Below are 26,746 nucleotides of genomic sequence, written 5' to 3'. Positions count from 1 at the left end.
TACTCAGACTATTGATAAAAATTATAAAGATTGTTTGAAATTCATAACCGGCGAAATATGTAGGGAAACAAAAACTAATTTTATTTTAAATTTAGAAATTATTTTAAATTCAGTGTTGGTTTCTCTCTCTATCTGCAACAGGCGAGGGCACTTCGCTGCAAAGGTAGACTAAAGAGCAGCTTGTTTTGACTTGAAGCTTTGTCCTCCGCCCTCCGGTGACCCGCCGTGAACGCTCCGACGGTATGCCTCTCTCTCGAATTGAATTGATATTCGAAATTGAACGCACTGTGCCTGCGGATTGGATTTGAAATTGAAATTGAAATTGAATTGAGGTAGAGAGGCGAGAGCTATGGGATTCAGAAATTGCTATTTTTGAATTTGGTGTAGTTGCTGCTGTATTCGAATTTTTTTGGTGTTTTTTTTTGTTGTATCTCTAAACATTGTTAATGCAGGCACTCATTTTAGTAATTCAGAAGCCTTCATTGTTTTGTTTTTCCTATTGATATTGTTGAAGGAAACACATTAAAATGGCGTAACCTTGAGTCAGAGGCTAAGCATTCGTTGAATTGTTAAATGTCTTTTAGAATCTATAGAAGTGCCAGAAGATTATATTTTGATTTTTCAGTGTACTTAGCAGTTGCATACGTGGTTGTTGTCATCAATGTTTCAGTTACTAACTGGTGGAGCGTGAATCCAGAATGTTATAATCATTTGATCATCAATGCTTTGATTATCAGTGTAATTTATACGCATGTTTTTGTTTACTGTTTACATGATTATAGTGAGCTTTTAAAGTGGTTAGGTTTTTCTATAGCTGCAGGCTTCAAAAACGTAAGATCGTCTTCCTAAGCCTTCATGGTCGTTCGTGGCAGAATCCTCGCTGTATTCAACAGTTTCCCTCTGTTTCCATCGAAGGCTCGTTTTGCGGTTGTCTCGAGGAGCTTCTTTGGTCGTTTGTTTACTTCAGATGTTTCTGCGCTAGATGGTTATCCCTTGTCTGGCAATCTATCGTCTGAGCAACCCGAAAAATGTGGAGATATGAATAGGAAGCATGATATTAATGTCATCATCAACAAAGTTCTCAATGCACAAAGTGAATCCGAAGTCTTCCAGTCTCTGGCACAAGACATTGAGTGTAACAAGATACAAATCACGCACAGCTTGGCCACAAGGTTGCTTCATCGTTTTCAAGATGATTGGAAGTCTGCAATTGGTGTTTTTAGATGGGTGGAAACATGTCAAGGGTATAAACTTTTGCCGGAACATTATGAAAAATTAGTGGATGTATTGGGAAAGATGAAACAAATGGAGAAGATGAAGGAACTAGTTGGGGAAATATGTGATAATCATCTCATTTCCCTCAATACAATAGCAAAGATGATGAGGAGATTGGCCGGTGCAGGAGAATGGAAAGAAGCTGTCAAGATTTTTGATGAGTTAGAGAAATTTGGATTGGAAAAGAATACCGAGTCTATGAACATACTTCTTGATACCCTCTGCAAAGAACACAAAGTGGAGCAGGCGCGTGAACTATTCTTGGAGCTGAAATCACATATTACACCAAATGCAAACACCTATAACATTTTTATCCATGGATGGTGCAAAATAAAGAGGGTTGAGGAGGCAGAGTGGACTATCCAGGAAATGAAGGGGCGTGGTTTTCGCCCATGTGTCATCAGCTACTCTACCATAATCCAATTTTTTTGCTCGCAATGCAAATTCTACAGGGTTTATGAGCTGCTTGACGAAATGGAAGTGCAAGGATGTCCTCCCAATGTTGTTACTTTCACCACCATTATGAATTCTTTTACGAAGTCAGGTTACATAGATGAAGCATTACAGGTAGCTGAGAAAATGAAAGTAGCAGGCTGCAAACCCGATACCCAGTTTTATAATGCGCTGATACATACCCTAGGGAGAGCTGGCCTTATAGAGGAGGCATTAAATGTTTTTACTAAGGAAATGCCCAATGGTAGAATTAACCCAAATACTTCAACTTTCAATTCTATGATTGCTATGTTTTGTCATCACAAACAAGAGCAAAGGGCCCTGGAGTACCTTGGGATTTTAGAACAGTCACCATACTGTAAACCTGATGTTCAATCATTCTATCCGTTGCTGAAGTTGTATTTTCGAGATGGGAAGACATGCAAGTGCTTGAATCTCGTAGATGACGTGGTTAAGAAGCACCATTTATGTCTTGATCTGGCAACTTATACTCTTTTAATCCATGGATTCTGCAGAGGAAACAAATACGAGAGGGCATACCAGCTTTTCAAGGAAATGATAGGTCAAAATATAAAACCTAGATATGTAACATGCTCATTGCTTTTGAAAGAAATGAGAGAGAAAAACATGTATGGTGCAGCCGAGATGATTGAAGACGTTATGAAGAAAATGAAATCGCCTGGACAGAAAAACTGCAGGTAAAAAACTTACTACTGTATCTGGAATAGTTGCCCGATCTCTCCCAGCTGATCATTTATTGAGTGTGTTTGTGTCATGATATCATAGTTTAATATAAATCACACCCTAGGGCAGGAGAAAGGAAACTCTTGCTATGGTTTTGCATATAGTTTATTTGTACAAAGAGGTCATCTTCGAGCTCCCAACTGTGTTGTTGTAATCTGTGTATTTCTCCTCTTGGTGCATCAAAAATATATCGAAGAATAATGCTTGATAAGTGATATCAAAGTATGGATGGACTTGATATGTTGGATTCATTGAATCTTTGAAGTCATTACTTGTTTTCATTGTTGTTAATGTAGACTAACAACCATTGTGCCTGTGTTTGATCTGAATCCACCGCTGATCTTGAAGTTAGGAGAGTCGAGTAATTAGACAAGTGTGTGAGTTTACACTAAAGAATGAGTTGTTGCTTCATTAATAGAATTGGCCTCTGTGCAGCAATCCTGCTTCTAATGAAGTTTGAAAAATGCTCATTTATAGAATTGGCCACTGTGCAGCAATCCTGCTTTGACTGAAGTTTGAAAAATGTTGCTCGATGGGAGAGACAGGGCAACCAGATAAGTTAATGTTTCCATGACATGTCCCATCAGGGATGGGAACTGCATTCCAAGTGAGATCAGTCCAGATTCGTGTTAGGTGGGCATTTGGCGCATAATGTTCCAAGTGGTGGTTGGAGACTTGGAGCCATCTTACGAGATATTGAGCCAGAGCCAAGACTAGAACCTTTAAAATTCGGTAATGCCTACAGTGAGAGATGTATTTTTCTGATCTTTGCAGCACCTCATTTATTTTTCTGATCCAAGTACATATATATGCTCTTGCAGAAAATTTGAAAGCAAAGACAAAGGCATCAACATCCTGTGGAGATATTTTGGTTTATAATGAATTATCAGCCCAACATACTACCATCAAACATAGTGTACATCTGCATATGCTAACAAAGAAAGTTTCAAAATTATCATCCAATTTATTAATTTCAATTTAGATTAGTGCACCTATATAATAAATCTGCCTCTTTGACCTTGGTAGTTATTTAGGTGTTGGACTGTAATTACAATGTTCGATTTGATGAATTAAATAAGTCTGAATCTTATGAATGTTGTTTGGTTGAGTAGTTAATGCCCGGTATTTAATCTCTGGATAATGCTATGTAGAATCAGTTTTGTGTTATGTATCTTGGTCTTACTCCGTGACAAATTTAATCTCAAGTAATCTTGAACCAATACAGTTTTGAACAATCTCACAGAAATTAGTGTTCTCTTTTTGTCTTTCCCCTCTTCCTCTTTTCTTGTGTGAATTTTACCTTCTTGATGAATTGCTTATGTTTTGCTGATCCCATGAATTCCCATTCTTTCTGAGCATTTAACTTCATAATGCTCAACTTTTAGTGTTTCAGTTGATCCCTCCAAAAAATAACATTAACAATCTAGTATTATTCGTGATTTTCTAAGCGATTAAACTATTTTTAAAATATAATTTGGAATATTCATGATAATTCTTCACAATATACATGGCTTGTTTTTCAAAGTTAAAAAAATTGTGGAGTGTCACACCACATGGGAATACTCTCATTTTTATTTTAGATGTGGGAATACTTGGATGCATCGTATGAGCTCAGAAAATAGGAAAAGAATTGGCAAATACATAAATTACTTGATCAGCTGGTCTTTCAAACCTAGAAACATGACATATCAATTTGAAGTACCAAAATGACTAAAACCACCTGCTTTCAATAAACTAAAATCTTGGTTTAACATCAGATTCTCTCAGTATAGTATTATTTAAAGGCTAAAACTCAATACAAACGCATGCGGGCGAGTCGACTCATGGTGAAAATCGGGAGGAGCTTCTTACATGACCATTCCTCCATCAATGGTTAGCACCTGCACATTATAAAGAACCAATCTGGTTTTAGCACTATTAAATGCATTACCAAGACAGGTTTTGCCGGTGCCTTATTAGTGCAGTAAGGCTAAGTGGTTGATCGGTTACAAACCTGTCCAGTGATGTAGCTAGCGGCAGGGCTAAGGGCTAAGAATTCCACCAACCCAGCGACTTCCTCTGGTTGACCGTACCTTCCTGAATTTGCATAGCAAAGCAGTTAGTAAATGTAAAATATTTTCATATCAACGTGACCTTGAGAAAGAGCAATTGCAATTGACATGCCAAGATAAACAAATATGCATTATCATTGATCACAGCAGTCATCATGTCGATATGACTCACTAGAGTAACTTTCAACCTAGAGTAAAACACGTAAAAATGAGTGTCTAGTGTCTGGGCAATGATTAGAAGGAGACGTATCATGGTTTCCAAAAACCTGTTCAACATGGCCAAGAAAGAGATGGAAGATAGAAGATGGAATCTGCCTCATGCTTGGCAAAGAGCCAAAGAGTATGAGTTCAGATACATTTGGAAACGATTAATGGCATGTATTGCAGTTTTCTTGTGTCGCAAAGAAAGGGAGAATGACATGTATTTCACTGATTAGGATCAGAGAAATCAACTGACCCAATGGGATGGCCTCCAATATCTTTTTCTCAAACTCTTCCCCGAGCTTAGAAGTCATGTCAGATGCAATGAATCCAGGAGCAACAGCATTCACCTGTTAATATAACCATACATCAATTTTCAAAATTCAGCATGCAGCAGACTCAAGATGTATACAATTTGCATAACACATAAAGACAAACCATTTTAGCAAACTCACGGTAATATTTCTGCTTGAATATTCCTTGGCAACTGTCTTTGTTAGTCCAATTACCCCAGCTTTTGCAGCACTGTAGTTGGCTTGTCCAACATTTCCAACAAGACCAACGACAGATGAGATATTAATGATCCTTCCCTATATATTAAAAAATGAAGATATCAATAAACCTTCTTTCCTATAGAGAAAAAACTACATTGCATAAAAAATTGAACACAGACTGCATAGTGGAATAGTAACTTAAGAGTCACAGAATTTGTTTAGAACATTCTGAATGGAACAAAGATATAAACAAGGAGTCGTAATAGCCAATTACGTGTTCAGAGGTTCTAGTACCACTACCCACTAACATAATAATAGTATTATTAAAGAATCCACAAAAATAGAGTACACAAATGTGCTCGGCCAGAAACTAAGAGGATATATTTACAACAAGAAATGAGCTCATGGACACAACCAAACCATTGGGAAACTAAGTGTACTAGTTACCTTTTTCTTCCTCATCATAACCTTGGCAGCTGCCTGAAGAGAATGAAAATATCAGAATTAAGTTCTATATAAGTTTGGGCATTACTATCAGCAGGCATAAAGGAGCTGTGGCAAATTGACCTGTGTGCATAGGAAAACTCCAGTAAGGTTCAGATCAATGACCTCCTGCCATTGAGATGTCTTCATTCTCATCAGCAAACCATCCCTTGTAATTCCTGTGATTTATTCACGTATTTACAACCAAAATATGGATTTACAACAAAAAAAAGTGGATTCTTCAATTACCTGCATTGTTGATCAAAACATCTACAGTTCCCCATGCATCAACTGCCTGCAGGAGAGACATGATTGAGACAATGACACATGCAGCATAAGGTGAAAAACAACAGAATAGGAGAATTTCTCACAGTTTTTATCATTGAATCCACATCTGCTTCTTTGGAAACATCTCCCCCGAAAGTAAGAGCCTGTCCACCTAATGCTTCTATCTGCAATAAGTACCAATTATAAGTTTAGCATTTACATTAAAGCAACAAGAACTCGGTATAGCAACATACTTTGCAAGAATCCTGGTAACATCAGATTACGAATTCTTATTTTCTCTTAAGAGAGCAGGTAGCCAAGATGCATGCGCATGTATTTCACAAGGATGGATTGGGGAAGAAGGGAATACGAAAACATACGAAGGATTTATATGAACATGGATTTTTAACATATACTTTCTCGAAGAAATAAACGATGATCAGTCACATTATACACTAACCACTCAACCATAACCTTTAAGAGGATTTTAAAGTCTGGGCTTGAAAATTTTGGATTTGAGAATCCTTTTTCCAAAAAATAATAATTTGAATAATAAGCTCAATAAAGATTCACTGATGATGGGGTATTTTTTTTCTTGCAAATCTCTATAGAGTTTTGAAGATAAGGTAGGAGGGTATGAGTCACAACCCAGATATCTGGTATAACAAATATTAGTTCTAAGAAGTACATCATGTGTTCATATAAGAGGTAAGTTACCTCTTTGCAAACTTGTTCTGCCTCACTTGATGACCTGGCATAATTAACTAAAATCTGCAGCACATCTTGCCTAATTAGTTCAAGAGATAATATAAGTGAAAGAGAATCCAAATCTCACAAATCCATACCATATGTCAAAGCAACATACAACTAGTATATTTAACTAGATGATAAACTACATTCAATTGACTCAGTAATCAGTAGTATTATATTCAACTAGATGATAAACTAGTATATTTGATTATTTATTCATCTAGCTGGATGAAAGCACAAAAGTTCCTCCCACAACAGTAGCCGGGCCAACAAAAACAAAGAAACTAACACAGATAATGTTACGAGTTTTCAGAGAATAGCTAGCTAAAAGAAACAATTCATATACTGGTCCCCTACTACAACTCGATTAATCACTGACAAATAGCATCAATCCCTCTAATTGCAGAAAGCTAACGCAATAAAAATAGACGAACAGGAACATCATAATGCAAACATGCCCGGCAATGAAACAAATAACCCAACCTTGCAGCCAGCTTTCCCGAGAGCCAAAGCAACAGCTTTGCCGATTCCTCTGGAAGCTCCAGTGATAACAACAACAGGAGCTTCCACCTTCTGCGACGTTTCAGTAGCCGCTTGTTCGGTAGTTGCGACGTGCGCCTTCATACCTGCATTAATAACTCAATAAGACACAACGTTGAAAATCGAGGTAAATAATTGATGCAGCAACCACCATTTCTCCAACACTGCTTCTTCCCCTTTTACCACCAATTAAAATAATCAATTGATAATTTGATTCGAGCTGAATGAGGCAGACATTTACCTGAGGAAGGAGCGGCGCGAAGAGATCGGGTTTGCAGATCGAAGGAGGCAGGAAATTTAAGAGGCAGAGAAGCCTGGGTGAAATTGGAGAGTTTAGTGTGGGAAATCCCGGCGGCATTGAGGGAGAGGAGGGCAGATCCGGCGGCGGCCATTGTGGTTAGAAGCGCGGGGCGGAGGAGGAAACGAGAGGAGAGGAGAGTCGCCACTGAGGAAAAATCACAAACAGATGGAGTGCTTTGTTTTATATAGGGAAAGTGGGAGCTTGGGTATTTCCGCAGCGACTGTGTTGTCGATGACAACTATGTCCATTTTTTTCCGTTTGCTTGGGTGGTTTGGATTTATTGTGCCTTTGCATTAAATAATTTGTTCATTATTGTGATTCAAAACTAGTACTACTACTTTGTTACAAATATGAAGTATTATTGTTACAAATACAATATACGAACTCATTTTCTCTACAAATTGAGGTTTGAGGGAACTAACACATGTTTAAATGCGAAACAACTAGAATATAAAAACAGAAAAAAAAAAAAAAAAAAAACTGAAGGAAAATAAGTAGAGTATGAATTAGAACTTTATTAAATGTGTAATGTGGTTAAAATTTATCAAAAATAAAAATAGATGAATTATATTAAACGGACTAAAATATCATAATGAGACTATTGTTATAACTAAAGTATATTTCAAATAAAAAAGCAACGCTTCTTGTGATTAAAATTAATTGTGGCAAAAACAATATAGTACTACTTTTTTTTTATAAAAATTAATGTTTTAAGAGGAACTTATCGTTTTATTGTTGACTTCTATCAATCATGGTAATTAAAAACAATAGATTACATTGTTTGTAATTGTAACTTTATTAAATTCTAAATTGTCCCACAAGACTAATTTTCAATTAAATTAGTGGTGGTGTGGAAGTAAACTTTTTATATTCCTTATAGTGATTACATTGCAACTCAATATGATGTGATAAACCGAATTTGGGATTTGCTTTAAACTACATTAGAGTCATATAAGTGGCATATCACTAAATTAGGACCACATAATCTCTGACACAGTGGTCTCATAGAATAATTACGAATGATAATGAAATTACAATTTATGATTTAAATGACAAATTTCTCTTACAACTCAACTAAAAGTGTAAGAGTATCCGAGCGATGCCGTCTCGTCTCGTCGAGACGAGATCGAGCTGGCATCGCGCAGCGATGCGGATACTCTTACACTTTTAGTTGAGCGATGCGGGCTCCGTCTTGTCTCGACGAGACGAGCTGTCTCGACACGTGACGCGTCCCGGCGAGGCCGGCCTCGAGCTCGCGAGACACGCGCCCGACGCCACGTGGCGCGCGGGCGGCTGGCGTGATGCCCACTCGCCGACCCGCGAGTGGGCGTCGGAATCATGATGTCATAATTTATATTTTTTTAAAAAAAATCAATTTTTCAAAATAAAATATAAAAAAAACGGTAATATGACCGTTCATATTTTAATTTATTTTTATTATTATTCTATATATACTCTTCTCCATTCTCCATTTTACACACAAACACGCATCTATTCTCTCATCTCTCTTTCTTTCCTCTCCAATCACTTCTAATCATTCCTTTATTTTTTTCTTTTCCCAAATTTAATCCATTATGGATTCATTTGAGCAAATGCGTCGAATAATGGAAGAATCGCTAGAAGAAGATCGACGTAGGGAGGAGGAAGCCGCCGCGCCTCCTCAAAGGCGACGTCGGACTTACATCCATCGTAACCGGGAAGAAGCCGCCGCAAGGTTGGAACGTGATTACTTCAGTCTGAACCCGGTATGGGGAGATATCTACTTCCGTCGCCGTTTCCGTATGTCACGCGCGCTATTTTTGCATATCGCGAATACATTGGCGGGACGGGAAGAGTACTTCAGAGAAGGGATCGACACTGTTGGCCGTCCTAGCCACACGACGCTCCAGAAATGTACTGCGGAGATTCGTCAGCTTGCTACTGGACAAACGACGGATTCGTTCGACGAATAACTGCACGTCGGAGAATCCACTAGGAGACTTTGTTTGTTGAACTTCTGCAAAGGCGTCCGGGCAGCCTTCACCGATGAATTTCTGAAGAAGCCAACCACTGCAGATTGTCGGTTTCTGCTCCGACTTCACGAACAAGTGCACGGATTCCCCGGGATGCTCGGGAGTGTCGATTGCATGCATTGGCAATGGAAGAATTGCCCTGTGGCGTTGAGGGGGTCATACACGAGCGGCCACAAAGGCACCCACCCCACGGTTATACTCGAGGCCGTCGCCGATTACCGGCTATGGATTTGGCATACGTATTTCGGGGTCCCCGGCTCGAACAACGACGTCAACGTGCTCAACAACTCCGACCTCTTCACTGAAGTTCTGAATGGTAAAGCGTCGGCCATGAACTTCATCGCTAACAATCACCAGTATAAAATGGGGTACTATCTTGCCGACGGCATCTATCCGAAGTGGTCAACCTTCGTGAAGACGTTCAACAGGCCTGCGGACGAAAAGCAGTCTCTTTTTGCGCAGAAGCAAGAGTCTGCTCGCAAGGATGTGGAGAGAGTGTTCGGGGTTCTCCAAGCTCGATTCAACATTATCAAAGCCCCGGCTCGACAGTGGTTTATGGAGAATATGGTTGACATCATGTATACGTGCATAATCTTGCACAACATGATTGTCGCCGACGAAGGACCTGAGGCGGGAAATTGGTTCGACCCTGAAACCCCGGGAAGCTCAACCGCAAGTAGTCCGCCTCGAACGGGAGTGCATCCGTCTTTGCAAGAGCGGTTGTCTATTCGGGCAAGGACACGTGATTCTATCGCCCACGCCCAACTCCAGGAGGATCTAATGGAGCACATTTGGGCAAAATTTGGCAACCGTTAGATGATCGTCACTAGAGAACTCCTTCTTTTGCTTCTTTGCCTCTATTTTTTTTGTTTGAGTTTAAGTGTGCAATTTGTAATTTCTAGTTTTTTAATTATGTTTTTTTTATTTTTATTTTTTTAGGTATTTAAATTGTAATTTTATTTTATTTAATGAAGTGTGTTTTTTATTAATTGAATTTGTTGGAATTAAAAATAAAAAATGAAATTGAATGAATAGTTAAGAGATGGTTAAGAGATGGATAGAGGGATGCAGCCATGCAGGTGCTGTCTCTTAGTTAAAAGATGAGCTGAAAAGTACAGTGGAGCCCATGAATAGTTAAGAGATGAGACAGTTAAGAGACAGGCATGCGGATGGCCTAATGATTTGATTTTTGTATTGTCTAGATTTTTTGTGAGGCTCAAGGGGTGAATGCAATCACGTTTGAGATTGGAGTCGATATAATGTTCGAAATCATATTCAGTAGCCTTAAATTTAAATAATAAAAATAAATTGCAAAATTTGGAGTACAAGCATTAATGTCTTCCCTGAATCTATCAAGTAAAGACTAATTTATTAATGAATTTTTTAATTCATAGACAATGTCTACAACATTAATATTGGTGAGCTAAAATTTGAATTGAATATTCATCGTTTAACTATTAATGTGGTCTATATTATAGCATCTAAAAATATAGATATTACGGCTAAATGTAGGTTTTAGATAATTTGACCCCTGTTTTCAGTTAATGACTTCTGTCTTATAGCCTCATTGTTCAATACGGATTGCACATGATATTCATCAAACTGAACTTATGATATATGATTCGTTCTAGCGTATCCAAACTGAGCTTATGATTTATGCTCTCAAAGACGAGAGTAACGAAAACTTGTAATGTTCGTCCCATAAGTACAACATTTAACTATGCTGCACGCACTTGTGGGCGTTTCTTGGAGTTATTCTTGGGGCGAACCTTGACGAAAGCCTTCTCCAAATCCTACAAACATTTTAAACTCACAATGAATTAATACACTTCCTCTTACTCATAAATCAGAAATTGAATGTGACCACGCTCTTACCTGACAATCCTCTACGTTCGATGGTTTTGCAGCCCAGAGCCCCTCGAAGTTGTAATAAGATCTTGCTTTCTCATCGACAGCATGAACAATTAGCTTACCTATAATAAAGTCCCAGCTGTCAATTTTTAGGCAAGATGCTTATGTTATAATAGACTCGTAATTCAATATCAAGCATCTCCTTTGGATTTCGCACTTATAATTTTAAACTTCATTATTATACGTTACATACATGAGTATGGATGTAGTGAAGCAAACATGCACCCCGGAGGATGAAAGGAGGCATACATAAGATGAAATAAACAATTCCAAAGGTTCCTGGTAAATATACACGGAGTACTACTACTTCTCTTCCCAAATCCCAGATTCCCAGTATTTAATCTTATGGAGCTTCAAGCCCATAATTTGAAAACTTGGATCAAGCCCAAATGTCAGATTTAATCTTATGAGCTTCAAGACTTCAACAGTGCGTAGATTCATCTCACACTATAGTAAAAAACCTAAAGCCAAACCAAAGGACCAAAAACTTTGAACAAAATAAGGAAAGGGGTGATCTCACTCGACCTCTAATGTTTGTTTCGTCCTATTAAGAATGTGACCATTTTCTAGTTAGACCATATTGAAGTTACACATGGATATTTTCCCCTTAATTTTGCACTAAGGGGATACCGAAAGTATCAAGATCTCTGCATTTAACTACACACACTATTGCCCTAGTTATGTAAATAGCTCAAAATGGGATCATAATCCAACTACCTCAGACAAAAGAAACATTGTATACAAAGCCTGGTCAAGAAAAATATTTTCTAATAATTCGGCAGTAACAAGCAAAATTAAACATATTCCAGAATCACCAATTGGTATACCACCTTATTAGAACTTCTCAAACCAATCAAGTTGGGTGCACCCACATTACAGCCAGCTTCAAGTTTCTTTTACTCAGTTAAGTACATCAGATCCAAACCCCTTACAACACTGAACTATCTATACACGAAACTCGTTCTCTAGCACCATCTAGTTTCATCCTGCTTGAGTAAAATGATTTTTCTGATGAAAGCTAGCCCATTTGTTACCTATCACAAAGTGTCTATCATGGATAATAGATGTACAAGAACGTTCTCAACTATATCACATATTTTTGGCCTATTCAAATTGTTCTTGACCACAGATGTAAAATGAGCAGCTCATGGTAGTACTAGGAGATCACCTATACTACAGAAATGCAAGAAATGAGTCAAATGACATAATCTTTAGAAATCATACACCTAAGTACGAGTATTCCTGAATACATTTACCCTCAAAAGTCAAAACAAGATTTTTATTACTAATCCAGTTTCCTTTACTAATGGCAAGGCTTTTATTGAGTAGATGAATGTATGAGTAAATTCAAGGAGACGGATTAAGGAAGAACAGAAACTATACCAGAGTCGATAACAATCCATTTTCCTCCCTCCTGCCCTACCACACTAGGCAGCAAGACCCTCTTTGCTCCTCGCTGCTTTTGCTTAACCTGCTCATTTGAACCCAAAAACATGTCAAATGCACGATTCCAGTTTTCTAGGCTACTTGACTGAAATGACAAGCAATTGCCACTCGCATTATTTTCTATAAATCAAGATTTATAAGATGAACACACTCAGTTTCTTGTAACAGAAGTCTTTATTAGGAGAATAGTCCAACAAATTTGGATAGCTTGGTTAAAAAAAACATGAGCGGAATTATCACCAAGTGTTTGTCACGTAGATTCCTACATAAACTTACCAGCTCATCTTGATCCAATGATTCATATATGTCTACTGTAAACAGTTATAAAAGAAACAAAGTGCTTAACAAAAATGGTTAACTTCGCGAGAAGAGCATGTATCTGATCATCAAATCTACATTCATATGCACAAAAGGTAAACCTATTATCGAAAAAATCATGTTTCATCCGCATCAGATCAATCTTCAAAATACAATAGCGCCGCTCATTTGAACGGATTAAAAAGATGCCCGCGATATGCTTGAATTCAAACACAACCAAAAGCATGTGTGGTGGAAATTGGATCGATCGAACCTGCCTGGTAAATTAGGGCTTGGGAGATATTGCGGACGTGCCACGGGGATCGACCGGTGGCGATAACCATGTAATCGGCGAATTCAGAGCCTTTTGGCGCCGGAATAACCGTGACATCATCCGCTCTGACGTCTTGGAGTATTTTCTCAACTTCTGCCAAGCTCAACAGCTCCTTGTTCTTCTCGACGCTGCTGAGGGCGGATGAAGAAAAATTATGGCTGAAAATGGGAGTGGAAGAGGCTAGGTTTTTCAAGTGGTGAGAAATGGCGGAATGCGAAGATGATAGGGCTCCGCCGCGTAAAGCTGACCACATTGCAGTTGCGCCGTCGCCTGTCGCCGGAATATCTAGGGATTCTACTGGAAGGTATCGCGTATTTGAAAATTTGGGATTTTCTTGCCATTCAATTATTTATTTCTATTCATTCATTATAATTATTTTTAATTCTCATTTCTAAATTTATACTCTTATAACATGTAAGTCGTCAATTTCTCAAGCAACACAAAATATATATAGCAAATATTAAAAATAAATTGTATAAATAAAAAAAATTGAAAATTACTAAAATTTTGAAGAAATAACAGTATAAAATGTTTAGAACTATTTTGTCTCTCAAAAGTAACGTTGCGAGTATTAATAAGTTCTTGTCAAACAAAAACAAAACAAAAAAATATTCCAGTACACATTCTCTTCTCAAACTCTCAATCGCATACTCGTGTTTGTATCAATCCTAACTAATCTATATCGGTATTGTTCGATTATTATAACTAACTATCATATTAACCTATTTATAATTAAGTTGTGAAATTATTTTAGTTAGAACAGAGTGAACTATGACGGATTGTCATATGATTATTCATCTAGAATTAACTTATGAGCTTCAATCTCATGAACTAGCACAATACATATTTAATCACGAGATCTGATCTTACAAATTGACTAACCCATCTCGTATTATTAAGTAATCCAATTTTTTTCTTGTATTTGTTTTAATTAAGTTATTATCACGTGACAAACGTACAAATGCTATTTACTGTGAATGCCAACAAAGTTTCTTTACAAATAGATAACTATTTACTCAACTAAAGTTAAATATATTTGTCAAATCAAATAAAAAGTTGTTTTCGTTTGAGAAATAATAACCATATAGTACTCTATAGTATTTGTAGCGAGGTTTTACGAGACGTTCTTATCGATGTAGGTTTTTAATATCATTTACTTACAATACAATATAATATTTCTTAGTTTTGTAAGGTGTAATATATGTGTATTGTAGTGATCACGAATATCTTATTTTCCAACTCGTATGATGGTATAGTAGAGACCCGTTCAGCATTTGATGTAGTGATTCGGCATTTAGTCGATAATCAGGTTTTAATACATTTGGAGTACTACATAAATGTATATAGATACAAACTTCATAAAAATAAATAAAAAGTGAAAACTTACCAACCACGCCATCATATAATTGGAGTACTACGTAAATGTATATAGATACAAACTTCAAAAGTTTATTTTAAAGGAAACAAGAATTAAATCTTATCGGAATAGATTCGAAGTCTATATCTTCATCCATCTCAATAGGTGAATGATTGCGGTTTTTATTCAAACTAGTATTACACCAGTGCGATGCACGGATCAGTATTTTAAAAATATGGATCTTATGTTGAAATAACACAATATTAAATGCATCATCACAACTAATATCATTATCATCACAAAACAATAAGATAGAAATTATTACTCTTCTTCCAAAAGTAGTTCTCCAAGTCAAACCCTGTATCTCACCATCTCTCTCCGGAATTTCTACCCTCCAATCATCACTCTCTCACTCAATGTTCTTCTAATTTGTCTCTCAATTCTCCATCACTCACACCCTCTCCAATCAACTATCCTTTCATCAAATAAATACTCCCCAAAATTATGAGAATAAAAATCAAATATTTGAATAGCATCAACAAACAATATCATCATCATCACAAAACTAAAAGAAATGCTCAAACATATAAAAAAAAAGACACCTTGAGTAATCTGCTCAAATTTGATGAAAGAGCCTTCAAAAATGTAGTCTTCCCACAACATGAAGAACCGAGTAGCAAAGTCATTCTGTAATAAATATATAGATATTAAATGAATGAATATAAGTGAAGAACTATGAACATTAGTTTAATATGAAGACAAAGTTGTGATTTCAAGTGTAAAAATATTGATATCACCACCATCATCATAAACCAAAAGAAAGGCTCAACATATAAAAAATGTAAAAGTGTAAAAAACCTGAATACTTATTTTCACATCCACTTCTAAGGCACCTGAACAAAGTAAGCAAAATATTTAAATCCTCGTGATTCTTAAAAGAAAAAAAAATTTGTTTGTTTTGTCGAATCTGACCTTCTGCAGGATCATCATTCACTGGAGCTTATGCATATTCAATTTCTAAAAATTTACAATAGCCATTTTAGATTATCCTCCACTATATTGTCTTACAAATTTCGAAAGACTTCTTTGTACACAACATTAACAGTAGAATCAACACCAACATCATCCTCATCACAAACCAAAATCTTCAAACCTTCACGACTTGTAACTCTTGAAATTGCAACATAAAATTGTCCATGACGAAATACAGGCTTTCTCAAAAATAATCCAACATGAGCAAGAGATTGTCCTTGACTTTTGTTGATGGTCATTGCATATGATACAATCAAAGGAAATTGTCGACGTTGAAACTTGAACGACAATCTTGTATCAGAAGGTACTAACGACATCCTAGGTATCAACAATTTATGACCAATATTATGCCCACTCAAAACTTCTCCTTCCAAAATATGATCACCCAATCGTGAAATAATCAAAACGGGTACCGTTACACAATCCATGAGAAGGATCTATATTTCTCAATAACATTACAAGGGTACCAATCTTCAGTAATAGTTCATGGTTGGGAGTACCCGAACATTTTAACTGATTCAAAAATTCAACACCATGCACTTGAGAGCACTAAAGTTCGAGTCGGATTTTGATATGCTATCCGAACTAAAATAAGCACGTGCTTCAGATTGATTTAAAGAAATCATATAATTATTAACCAAATCCACCATGTCTAATGTAGGAGCCAAAATAGCTCGATCATGCAAATGAGAACTTAATTCACCATGGTTCATGTAATTTGGATAAATGCTCGAAACAATTGTTCTTATAGGATCACCATCAACCTTCAACAAATTGTCACTCGGAATATTTATATTAGCATAACCATCATTGGAATCCCCAACAACTCCATCTCCAATAGATGCAATCCATTCTGAAAATTCTTTCAACTTCGAAGCTTCCTCGGCAGATGCAATATCAAAAAGTCTCATATTTTTCGTCAACCTCAAAACTTTGCAACTTTTCCAAAGATAGGAAGAATTAATAGTAGCATTAACAATATCTTGGCGACTACCCTTAGGAACAACCGGTAGTATCTGTCTAAAATCACCACCAAAAACAACAGTTTTCCCACCAAATGGCAAATCCATACTCGATTAGGTGACATTTTGCATGATATCTCGCAAACTCTTATCTAAAGCCTCGATACAATATTTATGGGTCATTGGAGCTTCATCCCATATGATAAGTTTTGCCCTTTGGATCAATAAGGCAAGTTCACTTCCTTGATTGATATTACAAGTTGAATCTTCATTTGGCTTTATAGGAATCTTAAACCGAGAATGAGCAGTTCTTCCTCCAGGCAATAACAGCGAGGCTATGCCACTTGAAGCAACATTCAACACAATTTCACCTTTTGATCGTATAGCCGCTGACAATGATTTCCACAAAAATGTTTTTCCCGTGCCACCATAACCATAGACGAAAAACATTCCACCAATACTTGAATTCACTGACAACATAATGATATCAAATACATGTCGTTGCTCATCATTGAACTTCGATGTGAAGTTCATAATATCTTTCGATAAAGCTATACGATCATAAGATAATTCTTCATTTATCATTCTATCAAAAGAACACTGAAAATACTCTGAGGAGGGATATGGAATACCATCAAAATTTTGCAAACTTCTCCCAACATTTACCAAGAGTTTGTCAATCTCAACCAAAGCAAAGTTCTTTATTTGATCATCATCCAACATCAAATCTGAAAATATTTCTATACTTATAAGTTGACAATTTGAAAAACACATAGAATTATAAGATGAATTTAGAAAAAAAAAAACAAAATACCTGGATTATTGGACAATCTTCGTTGTTTGTAAAGAACATCTTCAGATAGAAACTTCCAACAACTGTCCCACACAAAATTTGGGTGAGAAATCGATTCAAAAGACAATAAAGTCACAAATAGTTTTCTTAAACAATCCGTAGATGCCCAAAAACTTGCTTCAATAATGCCATCAATATATTCCTTATCATCATCTAACAACCCCAAAGCAAAACAGGCATCCCGAAATGTAGCATGTTGAATACCATTTACAGTTCTAATTTCTTCATAACTTGTAGCTCCACGAACTATATTCAACATACATCTAAGATAATACAATTCACCTGATCCTGGAGCAATGTGAAACAATCTCCCGATAGCAAATTTCTTCTTCCTAAGTTGCCAACAACCTTCCTTCCATACAAATTTTGTAGGAAATTCAAAATAAATTAGATCCCTACCTTGAAGATATTTTTTATTTGCATCCATCCAACCCAAAAACTTACTCTGATGAGCTGTTTTTCGATCCAACATAATATCTAGAGGTTCGAATTCTGAAAAAACAACACTTTGTTCATTTTCAAAATGAAACCCCAACCTTTCAACTGATGGATCTTTAAACTGGATATCAAATCCAAATATTCTCCAAATAGCCTCACAAGAAGAGATGTACCTACAATCATAATACAGTTTCACTTCATCAATATTGTTCTCGTTCCCATCCATACCTGATTCCATGAAAGTGGTTGTAATACGATCTTGCCCTTTATTGACGTATTTGAATAAGTACTTAATCGATCGCGACTGATTACACCACTCAACATTTATATGACATCCATATTTCATGAGCAGATAACGATTGTGAGGTACAACATATCGATTATCTAATGGAATGCCATTTTTCATAATAACACGACCATTATCCCTGCGCCTATAAGAGCATCCGCAACGCTGCCTCGTTGCGGACTCGATCTCGTCTCGACGAGACGAGACGGCATCGAGACAGCGTTGCGGCTCCCGTCTCGTCTCGACGAGACGAGATGTCTCGACGCCCAACGCGTCCCGGCGAGGCAAGTCTCGAGGTCGCGAGACACGCGCCCGGCGCCATGTGGCGCGCGCGGGCTGGTGGCCTGACGCCCACTCGCCGACCCGCGAGTGGGCGTCGGATTTATGACGTCATAATTCAATTTTTTTTTAAAAAATCAGATTTTTCAAAAAAAAAAAATTAAAATTAAAATAAAAAACGGTAATATTACGTTGAACGGTAATATTTTAATTTTTAATTTTTTTTTTTATATATTCTATATATACTCTTCTCCATTCTCTATATTACACACAAACACACATTTATCCTCTCATCTCTCTTTCTTTCCTCTCCAATCACTTCTATAAAATCATTCCTTTATTTTTTTCTTCTCACAAATTTAATCAATTATGGATCCATTTGAGCAAATGCGTCGAATAATGGAAGAATCGCTAGAAGTAGATCGACGTAGGGAGGAGGAAGCCGCCGCGCCTCCTAGGCAACGCCGGACATACATCCACCGTAACGGGGAGGAAGCCGCCGCAAGGTTGGAACGTGATTACTTCAGTCCGAACCCGGTGTGGGGAGATATCTACTTCCGTCGCCGTTTCCGTATGTCACGCCCGCTCTTTTTGCATATCGCGAATACATTGGCGGCACGGGAAGAGTTCTTCAGAGAAGGGTTCGACGCTGTTGGCCGTCCTAGCCACACGACGCTCCAGAAATGTACTGCGGCGATCCGTCAGCTTGCTACTGGACAAACGGCGGATGCGTTCGACGAATACCTGCACGTCGGAGAATCCACTGGGCGACTTTGTTTGTTGAACTTCTGCAAAGGCGTCCGGGCAGCCTTCACCGCCGAATTTCTGAAGAAGCCAACCACCGCAGATTGTCAGTTTCTGCTCCGTCTTCACGAACACGTGCACGGATTCCCCGGGATGCTCGGGAGTGTCGATTGCATGCATTGGCAATGGAAGAATTGCACTGTGGCGTTGAAGGGGTCATACACGAGCGGCCACAAAGGCACCCACCCCACCGTTATACTCGAGGCCGTCGCCGACTACCGGCTATGGATTTGGCATGCGTATTTCGGGGTCCCCGACTTGAACAACGACATCAACGTGCTCAACAACTCCGACCTCTTCGCTGAAGTTCTGAATGGTAAAGCGCCGGCCATCAACTTCGTCGCTAACAATCGCCAGTATAAAATGGGGTACTATCTTGCCGACGGCATCTATCCGAAGTGGCCAACCTTCGTGAAGACGTTCAACAGGCCTACGGACGAAAAGCAGTTTCTTTTTGCGCAGAAGCAAGAGTCTGCTCGCAAGGATGTGGAGAGAGCATTCGGGGTTCTCCAAGCTCGATGGAACATTATCAAAGCCCCGGCTCGACAGTGGTTTATAGAGAATATGGTCGACATCATGTATACGTGCATAATCTTGCACAACATGATTGTCGCCGACGAAGGACCTGAGGCGGGAAATTGGTTCGACCCTGAAACCCCGGGAAGCTCAACCGCAAGTAGTCCGCCTCGAACGGGAGTGCATCCGTCTTTGCAAGAGCGGTTGTCTATTCGGGCAAGGACACGTGATTCTACCGCCCACGCCCAACTCCAGGAGGATCTAATGGAGCACATTTGGGCAAAATTTGGCAACCATTAGATGATCGTCACTAGAGAACTCCTTCTTCTGCTTCTTTGCCTCCATTTTTTTTTATTTGAGTTTAAGTGTGCAATTTGTAATTTCTAGTTTTTTAATTATGTCTTTTTTATTTTTTTATGTATTTTAAATTGTAATTTTATTTTATTTATAATGAAGTGTGTTTTTTATTAATTGAATTTGTTGGAATTAAAAATAAAAAATGAAATTGAATGAATAGTTAAGAGATGGTTAAGAGATGGTTAAGAGATGGAGGGTTGCAGGTGCTGTCTCTTAGTTAAGAGATGAGCTGAAAAGTACAGTGGGCCCATGAATAGTGAAGAGATGAGACGGTTAAGAGACGGATAAGAGATAGCGTTGCGGATGGCCTAAGCAGGATACCCTTCTTCGTCAAATGTTGTCACATCAAGAAACCTTTTAGGAAAGTGTTTGCTACACCGGCCATTTGACATGCATGGAGATGATGGATAAGAAATTCCACAAGGACCATGTACCATAAATTCTTCAACATAAGCATAATAGTGTGGATCATTTTCAAATGAAGGAATTTCAGCCGAAATTAATTTATCAATTTGCTCAACACCAAACTCCATGTCATCTTTACTTAAAAAAAGCAAGATATGTGCATGGGGCAATCCACATTTCTGAAATTCAACAGTGTAAATAACTGCAACAACAAATTATTGATAAAACTTTAGTATGATATACCTTACACTAAAAAATATGATAAAAATAATTGAAAATTAGTAGAAACAAACCTGCTTGGACATTCCCAAATATTTTTTTTTGTCGAATATCTTTTATAAAACCGTCCAATTTAACTTTGAAGACTCGACAAACAATATCAGGTCGATCAGTCGACTTCAATCCTCTAATATCAACAAATCTTACAATCTCCGGCCACTTTGGATTGCAGGTAAATGTAATAAAAAGATTTGGATAACCAAACCAACCACATATAGCCATAGCATCTTGATAATTTTGAATCATATACCGCGCACCTCCAACAAAGGTCGAAGGTAAAATAGTCCGCTTACCATGTGTAGAAGGATCAGTCTCTCCTCTAAATACAGCATCTACCAAACCTTTATACATATCAACCCTCAATTGCTTTTGATAAGTTCGAACAAACCTCAATCGTCCAGCTTCATTCATTGTGTATGCATCAACCACAAATTGTTGGAATAGTCTCCGAGAGTACAAAATAGTGGCAGGCTCATCTTCTCTTTCATGCAAACGAAAAGAGAAATATTCCCTCGGACTAATTTTCTTTCTACCATATGAGCGAGAGCTATTAGAAGTTGCAAAACCAATATCTTCTCTATAACCATCCTCACCATAAGGGAATAGAAGTGGATATTGTAAACCTAGATAAGAGGGATGTAATTCATCAATGCGCTGCAGTTCACCAGTTTGTGTTAGAACAATAATGTCCCTGTTACCCAAAGCTTCATCAAAGTCCCCAACTATTAAGGCAACAACTTCAGATACAGAGGGTAAATTATAGGTTCTTCCATCTTTACCTCATTTTCCAATCAATCTTAAATTGACATTCCGATGGTTACTTTCGACAATCATCTTCTTAGCCATTCAAAAAGATTTCACTAAAACATTATTTTCATCTAACATCTTCTGAATATCAACAACAATTTCCACATGAAGCTCATTCACGTCGTTCCTTCACATAAAAAGAAATATAATAATTATAAAAGCTCAAATAAAACGAACATTTTATTACAACAACAATAGGAGAAAAACATACCTTACTGACTCCACTCTATTATTAACCTCATTATCAATATCGTAAATATATAGTTGGGCAAACTTTGGTTTTTCACCATCCAACGGCATTAAACTGCCAATAAGATGATAATTTTGTCCATGCAAACGAAAAGTTGGAGGAGATTTTCCATTATTCAAACTGTTATCAATCTTGTCTCCCATGGATGTAAATCCAAACATGGCATTGTAAGAACGGATATTTTTCAAAAAGTGTTTGCTCTTCTCATCTCCGGAATACATTAAGTTATCCAAACTTATTGGAATAGACGGCATCTTAGGAATTTGAATTTTACCATGAATACAACATACTGAATACTTTGGAAGTTTGAATTTTTTTGGTTTTCCAAGTCGTTCTTCATACCAAAAAAGTGCACCACAATGTGAACACGTATACGAAGCATCACCGATGTCCCAATATTCTACAAAATTAAAACAATAACCAAGATGAAAATTCTGTGCATGTATGTGTATAAATTTTAATTATTTAAAAACACAACAAAAATTTCATAAAATTAGATTTACTGTTAGTACAGATTAATATTTTATTATGAATTTAATATATAACCAATAACAAATAATATATAAATAACATAAAATGCTTACATTCAGTAGTGGCCCAATTTGATATATTATCAACTATTTCAACCAAAGATGATGAATTATATGCATCTTTATTACAATTATTATGTCACGACCGCACTTTGCTAAGGATAGCGAAAGCGGGTAAATCGCGACTAATGGAAGGGATTAAAGAAACGGGGAAAGAACTTGTGAATATGCCCGAAGGCCAATTCGATCATATCATAGAATAGAAGTCAAATGCACCATTACATGGTCTTAGAACTAGAATAAACGTTACATCGATAAATCAGAGTTCGAAGGTGAGATTCTAAGATGTCTCACTTCACAAAAGAGCAGCGGAATAAGTCCATACTAGAAGACTTCGTGTATGAAGACACGAATCGTGAAAAGATCCACTGGATTATTTAGTAGCATCGACTCCGATCATTTCTCCATCCTCTTGACGTTCAACCTACGCATTTATAAATACATGCAGGGCTGAGTACATGAGTACTCAGTGGACACATGCCGAAAACAAAACATACAATATATATAATTGTCATCCATCTACAGTATCGCACGGGGGTTTTTCTTAAAAGGCCCGAGCATACTAAATTCTCTTGTGATCTTAAAAGTCTGACTGCAGTCTAAGTTCTTTTGGATCCTCGCCTTATCTGATAATCGTGTACCGTGAAGGTGGCCACCCTCAGCGGACACATCGCCGGCCAACAGCTGATGGCTCACGGCTCTCGTGCACGTTATTCCGAACAGGATTTGCGGTCCTATTGGGAACCGAATTCGTTAAACTCGGGCTGGCATCGCCAAAAACCCGCGGGCTATTACCCCAACAGATAGGCCTCTAAACAAACATTTTATGGCATGGCAACAACTTTAAAATAATCACTGCTTCATTTTGAGAAAAAATGATTTTTCATAATTTCACAAGTATTTGCTTTATATCCACACTGTAGTGCTGGATATTAAAAGAAAACCCACCTGATATGCTTATGTCTCAACTCAATTACTCGCTTTGGCCTCACTCGCCCTCGTAGCACGCTAATTATTACTTGAGTTATTTCTCTTTAGAAAGAATGCATGCATCCTATTGGATAGCACCTATATCTCAGTCTCGGCTTATAGGATTGTTCTTAATCCTACCTCAACTTCACTACTTTGCAGAGTTCATTTATTCTCTTTATTAACTTGGAGAAATTCTATTTTCTCTAACATAATTACTCGGTCCTTATTTACAAGAATAGGAAATTCTTGGAAAGTCCCTTCTAAAATTCTTTCTTAAATTTCTTCTTCGAAATTTCCTTAAGGCCGCCCATGGCGTCGCGGGGCAACGCCGGTCGGCTTTCGCGTCTCCCACTTTACTACTTTATGTTCCCGGAGTCTAAATAAATTATTTGGAGATTTATTCCTCGGCTTTTGAGCTCCAACTCAAATATTTTCCATCTCCGGAACTTAGTAGATTATTCGGGAATTAAATTATTGAGTTCCATCTCAATTTCTTAAATTAATTCCAACCTTTCATAATTAAGTTCTTGGCCCGAAGCCCACTGCATTCACTTTCTTAACTACTAGAGCCCCACTTAATAAATTAAAGTGGCCCAATTTTAATTAAAGTCAGCCCAAATACTCCTTCCATTTGTCGGCTACTTCCCCCCTTCTACCAACATCTCCAAAATTTAACTTCCTTAGATTGATGAACAGAGATGCAGGCGGCGGTTTCTCTCCTCGGCTCGTCGCCGCCTCCGGCGAGAATGGCGTTGCTCCGCCTCGCCGGAGCTCGCCCCCTTCTCTTTCCCCATTCCTCTTTTCTTCCGATCCTCCAATTTAGCTCTAGACTCCTAATTGAAGATTCAAAATTATAGTTTAGGGGAAATGTCTATGGCGGCTCCTCTCCCAATTCGCCACCGCCACCGCCGCCGCTCCAAGCTCGCGGCTGCTTCTCCTCGGCGGCCTTGACTCAGCCGGTTCTCCATTCGGTGAAGTCCCGGTTAGGGAGAAGGCGTCGCCTCTCCCTCTGTCGGCTTCTCTCTCTCGCTCGGCGGCTGATAAGGCCCGTTTCATGCATCGGTTTAAGGTTAAAATCCTGTGCATTTGGGGCGCTAATGTGCGTTATTGAGTTCAGGTGCGTAGTAAAATCTGTCGGACCCAGGAGTTGTTGTTACCTGACCTGGCAGATGCAAAAGAGATGAAATTGAAGCAAAAATCAGAAGTCGTCGTTCAGACTTGGGAGAATCAAAAGTTGGCGACAGGAGCAGAATGGAGCGAGAGCAATTATTTTAAGGAGTCTTACTCAAGGGCAGGAGCGTAAAATCACCAGAGGGGATACCCTAGGGATCATAGCCTCACATATATAAAGAGCTCAACCTTGAAGAAGAGGGGGACGAATCCGTGAACAGCCACTTCTACGCTCTCATAGCTCTAGTTCTAGTTCCCTACTTCAAATTTTCATCTTCGACTGCTGCGCACTTGGACATGGAGGATTCTGGCCACCGTGGTTCTCATCATCATCGTTGTTATTTTGCTGTGTAACACCGCCTTGTGGAGGCGAAGAAACAATTTTATTTGCTTTCGTTTAGTACCTTGTTGATTTCTAAAGTTTCGCAACTCTAGTTTCTTGCTTTGATCTACTGGATTCAGACCTATTTCTAGTTATTATGGAAGTTTATGTTTGTTTTTGGTTGAATATCTCTGCGTTTATGTTCATCTCATGTTTTTAGCTTTCGTTCTTGTTTGTTGTTGGATGTTTGGATGCTGAGATCTGTGTTTGTTGTTAGAGGTTGGGAATTTGCATATGAAGATGTTTGGACTTGTTAAATCTTGGTGTTTCGGAGTTGGAGTTTCGCATATTTGGTGCTTGATGTTTACGTTATGCATGATTATGGCTATTTACTTTATGTTTCTGCATCCTTTAGGTCCAGTAGCGTAGATCTGTTAGTTTAGGCTTTAATTTCTCGTTTTAAGTCTAGATCTAAGGTTTGCTCTGTTTTCATGGTGTTTAAAACTCTGTTTTATCTGCTATTCTCGTTTGATTCCCGAAGAAGATGAAGTTGTTGGTAGTTAGAACCAGATCTGCTTTATGTCAGTACTTTTCTGCATGTACTTTACTTTTTCTGCATATCTGCTAGACCTGTCAGTACGATCTACTTTGTCTCTTTTACTTTTCTGCATACTTTCCAGACCCTGATAGTTTAAGGAAATTTGTCTTGCTTTTTGCTTTATGCTTGTCTGTCCAAATTAGGAAAGTCTGTCTAGTCAAGTTTACCCCAGCTGTCTTAGAACTTTAAAATATCTCATTTTCTCTGAGTCATGTATGTTCCGTACGCTTTCGTTTCTTAGACCCAGTAGGTAGAGTAAAGTTCTCCTGATCTATTAGACCCGATAGGTAGATTAAAATTTCGCTTATCTCTCAGACCCAGTAGTTTAAGTTCTCGACCCACAAAAATTGCGTGGCAGCAGCCAACCCTTCCCCAAAACATCCTCAATTACAGTTCCGCAATACCTGCTTCCTCGTGGGATCGATCCTTTACTTCCCTGTGCTAGTTGTAGTATAGTGGGTTGAGGTTTTTGAAGGGACAGAGTGCACCCAACGACCCCTTTCTGATAGTTCCACGGTTTTCTAGCTTCTGGAGTCTAGTAGAATCCTCTGGACCTGTTAGATTGAGTGATATCACACACAGCACAAACCTGCACTGCACTCTTTGGACCTGTCAGCGGCCTCACCGCACCGCCGCCGACGTCGCTCGCCGTCGGCCTCGGCAAGGATGCCGCCGTCCGCCTCGCCCCTGCTGCCGCCGTGATCCGCAGCTTCTCCGCGGAAGTTCTTCGGCTCCGTCGACACTCGTTGTAGCCCGGTCGCCCCTCCGCCTAAGCTAAGTCCTCTCCCCCTACCCCTTACTCCTTTTTCGAGTTATGGCAGTAGCTTATTTTTGGAAAAAAATTCTCCATTGGAGTCTTGTGTGGCTTATGGTGATATATTGCTCAATTTTGATATCTTGCTATATTCTT

The 26,746-nt window shown here is 38.2% G+C and overlaps 3 protein-coding genes and 1 pseudogene across 6 annotated transcripts; 1 reads left to right on the top strand and 3 right to left on the bottom strand.

Moving 5' to 3' along the window:
* The first annotated feature begins 71 nt into the window (after positions 1-71).
* LOC125216957 (Tetratricopeptide repeat (TPR)-like superfamily protein) lies at positions 72-3,588 on the top strand. Of its 4 annotated transcripts, none has more exons than XM_089068187.1 (4): positions 72-240; positions 821-2,426; positions 2,950-3,204; positions 3,294-3,588. In XM_089068187.1, exons 2-3 carry the CDS (start codon positions 856-858, stop codon positions 2,978-2,980), a joined length of 1,602 nt encoding a protein of 533 aa, XP_088924313.1. In that variant the 5' UTR covers positions 72-240; positions 821-855; the 3' UTR covers positions 2,981-3,204; positions 3,294-3,588. The 4 variants fall into 4 exon arrangements, with proteins under 4 accessions (XP_088924313.1, XP_088924312.1, XP_088924315.1 ...); XM_089068186.1 differs by having other exon boundaries at positions 73-240; positions 815-2,426; XM_089068189.1 differs by having other exon boundaries at positions 73-240; positions 815-2,426; positions 2,908-3,204.
* Positions 3,589-4,091: 503 nt separating this feature from the next.
* On the bottom strand, positions 4,092-7,813 carry LOC125208874 (NAD(P)-binding Rossmann-fold superfamily protein). Its single transcript, XM_048108370.2, has 11 exons — positions 7,500-7,813; positions 7,202-7,344; positions 6,686-6,739; positions 6,073-6,153; positions 5,951-5,996; positions 5,786-5,880; positions 5,666-5,698; positions 5,180-5,314; positions 4,981-5,074; positions 4,466-4,548; positions 4,092-4,352 (listed from the first exon to the last, which is right to left on the bottom strand). The coding sequence occupies exons 1-11, from the start codon at positions 7,648-7,650 to the stop codon at positions 4,320-4,322; spliced, it is 948 nt and encodes a 315-aa protein (XP_047964327.1). The 5' UTR covers positions 7,651-7,813; the 3' UTR covers positions 4,092-4,319.
* Positions 7,814-11,164: 3,351 nt separating this feature from the next.
* LOC125211856 (Lojap-related protein) lies at positions 11,165-13,902 on the bottom strand. Its single transcript, XM_048111799.2, has 4 exons — positions 13,504-13,902; positions 12,866-12,953; positions 11,447-11,544; positions 11,165-11,364 (listed from the first exon to the last, which is right to left on the bottom strand). Exons 1-4 carry the CDS (start codon positions 13,810-13,812, stop codon positions 11,290-11,292), a joined length of 570 nt encoding a protein of 189 aa, XP_047967756.1. The 5' UTR covers positions 13,813-13,902; the 3' UTR covers positions 11,165-11,289.
* Positions 13,903-15,980: 2,078 nt separating this feature from the next.
* On the bottom strand, positions 15,981-22,965 carry LOC125209885 (uncharacterized; annotated as a pseudogene).
* Between the last annotated feature and the right edge of the window lie 3,781 nt (positions 22,966-26,746).

The sequence above is a fragment of the Salvia hispanica genome, chromosome 3, assembly GCF_029641045.1.
Source record: "Salvia hispanica isolate PSC_SH4W2 chromosome 3, Shi_PSC_v1, whole genome shotgun sequence".
NCBI lineage: Eukaryota > Viridiplantae > Streptophyta > Magnoliopsida > Lamiales > Lamiaceae > Salvia > Salvia hispanica.
Note: the sequence above shows the minus strand (reverse complement) of the source record. Positions and strands in the feature narration are given on the sequence as shown.